Genomic DNA, 10,147 nt, shown 5'->3' with positions numbered 1-10,147 from the left:
TGAAACAAAGGCCACTGTCAAATACTTGGCATAATAATCTAAGTACTAACGTATACAGTATCATAGTATTGTATGTCGTAAAGAAACGGTCAGTGATGCGTATAATTTGTGATAGTTTTAAATATGTTGTAAAGTTTATGACATAGAATAATAATGTACTTGCTGTATAATACTAGTTCAGAATTTTTTTTTTTTTTCATAAATAAGAGATGAGTGGGAGGGGCAATCGGATAAGACTCGTCCTTTTGCGCAAGTTTTATTTGCGGTGACGGAAAAAGCCGAGGAGTTGCGATTGTGGAAGGAGTGTAATTATATCGCAATGGGAACACTCGGACAGGTTTTATATTGGCACTACTTACATAATAATATACACATAATAATACCCAATGCGTTATCATTAAAGAAAATAATGTTACTTTTATATGATTTTACAAACTTTTCCTCGGAGCAGTAAACTGTAAAATAAGGACAAGTTCATTCAGTCACTTATGATTATATTAACAGTTTATTTTATATTGCATGGGTGTATTTCAATTGCTGAAAGTAGCGAAGGAGTTCAAACCCACAACCCTTTACAGCGCTGTAAAGTTTAAACTGGATTTTGTGCACGATAAGTCGGCATTGAAACACATGTCTTTGCAAAATAAATTGTGCCTTAAAATTCACCATGCACATTTATGTACATAGATTTAGCACATTTTAATATACACGTAATGCTAGAATTAGCACATTTTTAGATTGAAGGGTTAACATAATTTTGAAACAAACAAATGTTATTATTTAAATATTTTTATCATATAACACAACACACGTCTTCAGATTACTAACGTTTGACTTCAAGAGATATAATGTACAATAATTTGGTTAAATTCGTCTTCAGATTACTAACATTTGACTTAATTAAAGAGATATAATGTACAATCGTCTATTTGGGGTTCTATATATATAGAGAGAGAAGGGTCGAATGAGAACAAGTTGTAAATTCTCTCAATATAAAATTTCAAGACTTTAGAATCATGAACTATTTTACCCTGCAGCATCGTCGCAAACCACGGGTTATTGTTTCATTCTATTTCACTATTTGTGAAATAGAGTGAAACAATAACCCGTGGTTTGCGACGATGACCCCACAGATGAAGCTGGATTTCATTCAACATCACAATATTTTGTGCCAATAAAGGGCTATACATTGTAGGTACATGTAGAATTAGGAGCGGAACACAATTTTTTTCATATAAAGCAGGAAAAAATTTGCGTCCTGTGACCTTTGTTCATTAAAAACACACGATTCATCAATCCGTCACATACTTCAAGGGTGAGGGGGTACTGCCTCAGTTATTCCGAAACGATATCCCACGGGAACATGGGGGTTATTTCCGTAGTCTAAAACACAACTCCGTGATTTAAATGACATAGACTTCGGCCATCTTACCGACGACATATTTTCCCTGTATTTTATCAGTCACCGTTTCGGGAACATTAGCAAATATGCGCCATTCGTTTCTCGTGAGACTTATTGGAACAGCGCTGGGCGCGGGCGTCGCTGTGTGTTTGACACAAAGAAAAAGCACAGTACATGCATTCTGGACAACGAACTCCGAACCGAACGTGAAATGGGACCACAATTGGGACAGGTATGTTTATTTCACTAATCAGAGTATGTATGATCTATTCTTCTAATTTCTTCATGCCTGATGCACTCGATCAAATAGAAATCTTCCAATTGTGAAAATTCAATTCACCATGGTCATCGCTTATAAATGTAAGTCTGGTCACGCCTCCTTTAATTCATGTGCCCTGTATAATGTTGGCATTTAAAGTTCCCCTAAGAAAATAAGAAGGATCCCAGAGAAGTATAATCAATGGAAAATTTGCTATCGTTCCATAATGGTGCGTCACTTCGCTTGATCAAGCTTTCACCCGCTGATTTACTGTACATGTACATTGTATGTATGGTGTCTGGATGACCATCTTTTATGTGATTGGTCACTGCGAACAAAAGTAAAACTTGTCTCATTAAAATCTTTGAGAAGCCTTGTCCAAAAATTTGCGAAGTGACACGCTATTATTGAAACGATAGCAACTTTCATTATTCAATTTGTCGCAGGAGGGGAGAAGAAAATGCCAGTTCCCTGACCCTCGTTCCGGATTACATGGACAGAGGTAGCCCAGCTGATGACGATATACAGCAGCCGACAGCCACCCGTCATCTTCTGCTCGTACGTCATGGACAGACGACAATAGAAAAAGACGACACAAAAAGAATCTTAACACAACTTGGTAAACACTTAATAGAAAATTGCATTTTGTTCAAGACAATTCAGATTTTTTTTTTGATTTTTTTTTTTTTTTTTTTTTAAATTTTTTGATTTTTTTTTTTTTTATCTGTAAAGTCACCATAACAGGCCAAGATATTTGGGCATAGAACTGGCGATTGAAATTATATTGGAGAACACAAATTGATGCATAACAACATTTTCGTCAAAACACTGGGTACTCCATGCTATATAATAAATCTACCTTATTCAAGTACTGTGATTTAATTGTTAATTTTGTACGTCCGATGATCGTCATTCGCAACATGATATGTATGGGACGCTGTATATTAACATAGACTCAAACAATTGACAATATTTCTTAGTGAATTGTTGCGCGCATTTAATTCATTTCATGATATCTTTGATTGCATTGTACACATCCTTGATTTATTCATTGTTCACTGTATTTCATATAGAGCTCCTCCTCTAAATGATTTGTTGATCAGTTCATTAAGGACATCTTTACCTCGAGTCAGGAATGTATAAAGCTGGTCCCCGGTAACTAGGGAACATAGATATACATGTATATGAAAAATGAATATTGAATTAAAGGTAATTTTAATTCAGTTATTGCTTGCATAATTGATAGAATTATAAAATGATATTAATTCGAATTAAGGATTCCTTTATTTCTATTAATGCTCACAATCATTAAGTTTTTCTAGTATTTGAAAACACACTTCCTATCTATGGAACGCGGACACGTACTCAAATATATTGAAGGGAATTCTTTCAATTCCACAGGCAGAGTTCAAGCCGACTTTTGTGGACAGAGGTTGAAGGCCATGGGGCTTCCATTTACAAAGATGGTGTCCTCAACTCTCGCCCGAGCTGTGGACACAGCGGACATATTTCATCGGTATCTCCCGGGATTACCATGGCAACAGGACCCTATACTGTGTGAGGGGATTCCGGTACCACCCGAGCCGGCAGTAGGGCGATGGAAGCCGGAAAAACAGGCATTGAGCACTAATTATTTTGCCTCTACTTCATCGGATCTATATTATTTCAATCTGATATTTCTATTTCTTGTCTTCTCTCTACCAAACCTTCCATGGGCCACATATCTTTGTTTATTTGGTAACTTAGGCTTGTGGCGGTTTACTATATGTGGTACTAGATCGTGATTTGTTTATGACAAATTCTAGTCTTTTAATATAGCTAGATAATTATTATTGCCCTTTTCGTAATTTGAGATAAGGTACAGTGTTAGCCTGTTAGGTGTTTGGCAGAATCAACATAGCAAATGTGACTTCAAGGCCAATCACCTTTCTCCATAGCAACCTTGACTTCAAGGCCAACGTTTGATTATTTTTGGCGTGTATATGTTTAAGCTGCTTATTCCCTTTTTGATGACGGGTCTCGTACCCTGTTTTGATACCTGACACATACATCCATTAGATCTACAAGAAGATAACTTGGACTTATCTATGATTTAGGTCACGTATCGCGGGAAAATGTATCGCGATATATCAATGTATTAGGGAAAACATTAGGATATATAATATCACAATGTATCATGTTTTGAAATTTTAAAAGATTGCCTTCTACGACTGAAGTAACATTCGCGAGAAAGAAATCCCCACACATGTGCATATAAGAGTTCAAATACAACATCTACATGTATGACATAGAAATTTGATATGCAGCAGTAAAAGACGAAATGGAATGGTCATAACATTAAATTCGTAATATACATAATGAAGACTTGCACATAGTTTGCCATCTAATTTCAATTTGTGGGGAACGGCCGCGGTGTTCTAGAGGTAGATCGTTCGCCCCGCATACAGAAGGTCGGGGTTCGAATCCCGGACAAGGCACAAGTAAGTCGTTAAAACGGGTAGTGACAGTTCCATCGCCAAACGCTCTGCACCAGGTGTGAATGTCGCGTCCCGTGTCACAGTGGGTGTGGCACACTAAAGAACCCTCACTGCTCAATGACCGTAAGCGCCGAACATAGGCCTAAATTTGAAGCCCTTCATCGCGTATTGGTGACGTCTCCGTATGAATGAAACACGATACAATCAATCAATCAATTTGTGGGAGGCGAAGTCAAATGAAATCCCGCCATTGGAATCGAGTATGACTTTCTTGAAAATATGTCGAAAGGTCGAAGGTTAACAGCATACAGGTAAACATAGACACAATGTGTACATAAGACCAGAGTGAAAAGACTGGTTTACATTTAAAACGCCGGTCGTAAATATAATAAGAGTTTTATTTTTTTTTTCAAGTTTAATTGTAAGGTTTTTTTTATTAAGCAGAAGTTCTTTCATTCCATTTAGTGAATTGAACCGGTTCGATGAATACTCACAGTACTCCGCAGGAAGCTAAAACATCATCGTGCTGTCAAGAAAATGTCGATAGTAAATTGTTTGTTAATAATATATGGCTGAATGATCTAAAACTTCAAATCCATCCATCAGCTTACGAAATGATATCTGGTCAACCATTTATGTTTACGGCAGGCTAGAGTGCAGGACCTAGTTGAATGTGATTAGAGGTGCAAGTTTCACTGGACGACCAAACAAAAATGATCAATCTCACTTTATTTTTGATTCGTTGTTGGAATTTCACATTAACCTCGAAGACATGTGGAGTTAAATTTCTACTTTGTTGCATCTCAGCAAAGTCGGAATTTAGTCACGTAATAAATTTTGATATTTTAAATGTATATGTGTAGACAGGTGAGCATCGTGCATCCACACCCACGTAAAGGTATTCGTTCATATCGCGTTAATTCTTCAGCAAGTGAAATTTTTGAATTTTCAGAAAATTTGTAGACTACATATCGTACCCGTCATTCAATTAGGAAATGCATGTAAACAAAATTTATTGTTATATTAACATCTTATTTCATTTCCTGTCAGAATTCCCAGCTGTTACAGTAGTCGTACTAATACTATATGCATCTGTTTATCCAGATTCATGCTTACATTGTTCACTTTTACGAGGAAATGGCTATCATTTCAATTGACAAAGGCATGGAAGGGGAACAAATCTTTGGAAATAGAAACATTATGATGTAGCATCCAGGGAACAGCTATTTCTATTGTATTTAAATGCTATTTGTATTGTAGGAAATATTTGATTGAATTTTAATATGTTTACATTTGATAGTTTCATGTAGACGGAGTCCGCCTAGAAGTCGCATTTAGGAGATACTTTCACCGAGCAGACTGCAGGCAATCTTCCGATAGCTACGAAATTATCGTCTGCCATGCTAATATCATTCGTTACTTTGTTTGCAGGTATGGGTATTAGATGTATTATGTTTATGATTTGATATTGACGGACTGTATCAACTTATACGCGAGAAGAAGAAATATCTTGCTGTGGCCTTCAATTCGACATTTAGATCTATATATCGACGACGTTTTGTCTATTAACAATGATAACTTTCATTCATATGTCGATTCAATTTATCCATGTGAACTCGAAATAAAAGACACCACAGAGTCGTCCACTTCTGCTTCATGCTTAGATATTTTATTGAAAGTAGACATTAACGGCAAACTGACAACTCAACTGTATGAAAAACGGGATGATTTCAGTTTCTCCATCCTCAACTTCCCTTATTTATGTAACAATATTCCATTATCGCCTGCATATGGTGTTTATATCTCTCAAGTTCTGATTCGATACGCAAGAGCTTGTTCTGCTTATAGTCAGTTTTTAAATCGAGGTAAGCTACTGACAAACAAGTTGATGGTACAGGGGTTTCAACAGTCTCGATTGAAGTCAGCATTTCGCAAATTCTATGGTCGTTATAACGATATAGTTCATCAACACTTCCTATCATTGGATCAAATGCTGTCTGACATGTTTCATACCGATTGTTAGGCACACTGATTTTGACTACGGATAACTCCGTTTACCCGATGTGGATATAGGGCTCACGGCGGGTGTGACCGGTCGACAGAGGATGCTTACTCCCCTTGGCACCTGATCCCACCTCCGATGTGTCCAGGGGTCCGTGTTTGCCCAACTATCTACTTTGCATTGCTTATGGGAGTTATGAGATTGATCACTGTTCGTTATCTTCACCTTTCATCAATTAACGTCTTTGAATACACAATTCAAGAAAATTATACAGAGGGTTATCTTGTCTCTGCTTCACCATGTTTGTTTACACGCGTATCGATTTCGGAATGCAGACGATTGATTTATACTATTGACAAATGTATTTCAGCCATTTATGAATTTGTTTTACAACATATATTTATTAATTTCTATAGTTATAAAATTGAATTATCAGTCATCGACCTAATTGTTGTATTAACAAAACACGAAGTGCAAGTGAGATGCGTGTCAATTTTCTCACAATCAGTTATTACTTTGAAGGTATATTGCAGAATAATGACCGCGGCATTTCTTTGATCTTTGCCACTGTACCACTTCTGTCTTTAATTCCGCTCACAGGTCTCTGCAGTTACCACCTGAAGCCTGGAACCGGATGGGTCTCAATCATGCCAGCATCACGTGGGTCAGAATCCGTCCAACGGGACAAGTCACGATGCTCCAATACGGGGACTCCGGCTTTATTCCTGCTGAGCAAGTCTCGTTTATATGAATTTGTTGTTGTCAACAAAAATGTTAATTGTTTGGGGTTTCTTGTGATCTATTAATATTTTATGATCACACACTATGTGTTCTTATTCTTAATGAGTAGCGTCTGAATGGATTTTCAAACGATACTTTTAAGTTTACCGGTCGAAGTAGCTTGTTTCGCAACTGCGAGAGCCCAGTTTAGACCCCCCGCCCCGAGTGGCAGCGTCAAACCTATATTAAACGTTTAAGCTAGTTTGTAGTGATTGCATATTTTATTGATCATAGGAAGACACAAATGAATGATAAACTGGAAGACTTATAATAAGCTTCTCCCATGTCAACTCCCCATATACATGTAGAATTATGTACCATTGTCACTTGAATGTGGTGTTCATGTCTCGCAACCGATTGGATATACGACAGCACGTTTTGCATCATCCTCACAATTAATGTCAAGGCAATAAATAACCTTTACATTGTGAGGATGATTTTGCACATGGTAATTTTTTTTTATCATTCAAGACAGACTACTGACAAATAAGTTGGGTGTGTTACTCCAGGGCCTATCACACGGCTATAAATGTTGTTACATGTAATTTCTTGATCCACCCCTCTATAGACTACATTATAAATTTATGATTTTTAAAAACATACACGATTAAATCATATATAACTTTCATTGATGTGTGTTGTTGTGTTTTCTTGTAAATGGTGTCATAAGATGGCTTAAAAATTATTTTTTTCAAAAATAGTCAAAATGCTAAAACATTGATTTTTCAACGTCAGGAACAATAGGTAATCCAATATTGATTTATTGATGTCTTATTAAGAATTTATTATGCTGAACCTAATCTTTAAGCAAGCAATAGAGAAAATTGTACATCAGTAAAATTAATTTGTTTATGTTTAATCAAAAACAGGCCAAAATCGAGCATTTTTAAGCATCTTGGGAGCTGTTTTCACGGTGTTCTTGATACCATGGCAACGGTACCTCAATTTCGAATTTTGGTACCAAATTCTATGAGAGGGTATCAAATAATCACTATATGCCAAATTTCAGCAAAATCGGTGAGAGTACCTTTCCACCCCTATAATAAAAATTTTGATGCTTACAGAGAATGGCTCTTAATGTTTTTTTGTTTAGCAACCTAAGCAGGCAGCTTATTTCTTCAGCACTTGTACCTTTGTACAGTTTATGTGATTTATATACATGTAGTTACACGTAATTGGCCAACATTCTGCGAATATCACAAATAGTTCTCGTAAGAAAATAAAAGCTGGTTTATGATTCCTGCCTTGTACTTTGTAAGAGGCATTTCTTTTCATTTTTGTGTACCAATTTATTGTCTTTTTTTATTTATCAAACAAAGGGCAAGCAGTTTGTTGTCAGATTTATACGCATTAGCATCAATATAATTCCATAAAATTGTACCCAAGTGTATATGGAGCACCAAATTAAGATAAACTCAAATAATCAGTAAGTACTGCCTTAATTGTATTCAATCTTTCTGTTTTAATCAACAGTGACTGTCATTTGACATAGATAAACCATTCAAATCGTATGAATATTATTACATGTGCCACAATGATAATTAAATCAGGTCAGACATTCTGTGATTTTAAATAAACAGAATCTTCAAAGAAATCCAATTCAGTGTTTCACATTGACCAATTTCACAAGTAATGAGATGCACATTTATACATCTCCTGGGTCTGTCAGTCATCAACATGTAAAAACAGAATATAACTAATATCCATGCAGTTTCTCTGGCCTAACCAGCAAGACCTCGAGCTTGTGATATTTTCTGTCATCCATCAAACCCACTGTCCCAATCAGGCCCTTCCTCAGGATCCACCATGTCCTACAATACATCGAAACACAGTTTCTCTCGTCATCCATGCCACGCTATCACGAATTCAACCTCGTCAAAATTCTGAAGATAACAGTGCTGACTTTATCCAAAGAGATGCTTCTAAACAGTAACTTGTATGATATTGTTAGTACATTGCTACTATATATGTATATATAAGAAATTTCATTTCTGAAAATACATGAGGTTATGAATGGCATCGCTTCACGCTAGCATACTTTATGAAGCACATTAGCACTTTGCTATTCATTCCCTTGTGTAAATTCATAAATTTCTTATGTTTACATTCTACTTCTGTCGGAATTTTCTGCCTTTGAAATAAAGATTCATATGCGCATTGTTTACAACTGCAGCACATTCAAGTTGAAATGGCGCTCATTGGTTTGTAAAGATATCAAACACATAAACTTTGAAAATGTAGATTTTAGTAAATGTGTAAACATTTCCATTCTTCATGGCGGATTAGCTGTGAAAATGCACAGTTTTATTCTCTATACCCAATAACTTAGAATTAATATTCAGTGGTACATGTACTAATAAAAGACATATACATGTGATACATGTACTAATACAAGACATTTAGACGAGGAGCTTTAGTACACTTACAGGTATTTCTTTTGGTTCAAAATCTTCTCCATATTGAATGGCTGTGTCAATTTGTACAAGAACATCGTTAATGGTGTCTTCATCACTAATGTCCATTGGCAGGAATTTTACCAAACTGTAGTCATCGATCTACAAGAGGAGATGATACACTAAGTGGTATCAGTTAACTATCAAAATCAACAAGAGGTACTGTAAGCAATGCTCACTAAGAATAACCCCCCCCCCCTCCCCAATCTCCCAAAGGGTGTTGTTAATAGGTATAAATTACCTCTTTCCTGAGTGTAAAAATATGGTATGCCTTTGTAGAAGAAAATGGAAGATATAGTCCGAACAGAAATCCATGGTATAAACCTATAATTTTGACCTTGAGATCAAAGGTCAAGGTCATAAAGAGGTCATGAATATACATGACACAGTCTCATGGTGATACACCCATGTCTTATGGTATGACTATGTCAAAACCCTATAATTAATTTTGACCTTGAGGTCAAAGTTCAAGGTCATATAGAGGTCATGAAGGTACCCGACACATCGTCTCATGGTGATACACTCATGTGTCAAGTATGGTATGCCTATGTCAAAGAACAAAGAAGTCAAGGCCCTGACACGAATCCATTGTAAAAACCTTTAATTTTGACCTTGATGTCAAGGTCATATGGAGGTCATGAAGGTACCCAACACATCGTCTCATGGTGATACACTCATGTGTCAAACATGGTATGGTATGTCAAAGAACAAAGAAGTCATGGCTCGGATACGAATCCATTGTAAAAAAAACCTTTAATTTTGACCTTAAGGTCA

At 36.3% G+C, this 10,147-nt stretch overlaps 2 protein-coding genes across 2 annotated transcripts in view; one reads left to right on the top strand and one right to left on the bottom strand.

The window, feature by feature from the left end:
- The first annotated feature begins 1,319 nt into the window (after nt 1–1,319).
- Nucleotides 1,320–7,548, top strand: LOC125664045 (serine/threonine-protein phosphatase PGAM5, mitochondrial-like). Its single transcript, XM_056152708.1, has 5 exons — nt 1,320–1,634; nt 2,108–2,280; nt 3,063–3,277; nt 5,439–5,569; nt 6,741–7,548. The coding sequence occupies exons 1-5, from the start codon at nt 1,489–1,491 to the stop codon at nt 6,889–6,891; spliced, it is 816 nt and encodes a 271-aa protein (XP_056008683.1). The 5' UTR covers nt 1,320–1,488; the 3' UTR covers nt 6,892–7,548.
- An 810-nt stretch (nt 7,549–8,358) lies between these two features.
- Nucleotides 8,359–10,147, bottom strand: part of LOC125664044 (GPN-loop GTPase 3-like) — a 19,708-nt gene continuing 17,919 nt past the window's right edge. Inside the window, exons 7-8 of the mRNA XM_048896545.2 lie at nt 9,347–9,475; nt 8,359–8,731 (exon numbers count right to left, since the gene is read on the bottom strand). Coding sequence (XP_048752502.1) covers nt 8,678–8,731; nt 9,347–9,475 — 183 coding nt within the window. The 3' untranslated portion in view covers nt 8,359–8,677. The remainder of the gene's footprint in view (nt 8,732–9,346; nt 9,476–10,147) is intronic.

This window comes from Ostrea edulis, chromosome 1 (assembly GCF_947568905.1).
Source record: "Ostrea edulis chromosome 1, xbOstEdul1.1, whole genome shotgun sequence".
Classification (NCBI taxonomy): domain Eukaryota; kingdom Metazoa; phylum Mollusca; class Bivalvia; order Ostreida; family Ostreidae; genus Ostrea; species Ostrea edulis.
This window is presented reverse-complemented; position numbering and strand designations above follow the sequence as displayed.

Coding starts and splice junctions, on each gene's coding strand:
- LOC125664045 (XM_056152708.1), top strand. CDS start 1,489: ATGCGCCATTCGTTTCTCGTGAGACTTATTGGAACAGCGCTGGGCGCG. Junction 2,281..3,062: donor AAGAATCTTAACACAACTTG/GTAAACACTTAA, acceptor TCAATTCCACAG/GCAGAGTTCAAGCCGACTTT. Junction 5,570..6,740: donor ATTCGTTACTTTGTTTGCAG/GTATGGGTATTA, acceptor TTCCGCTCACAG/GTCTCTGCAGTTACCACCTG.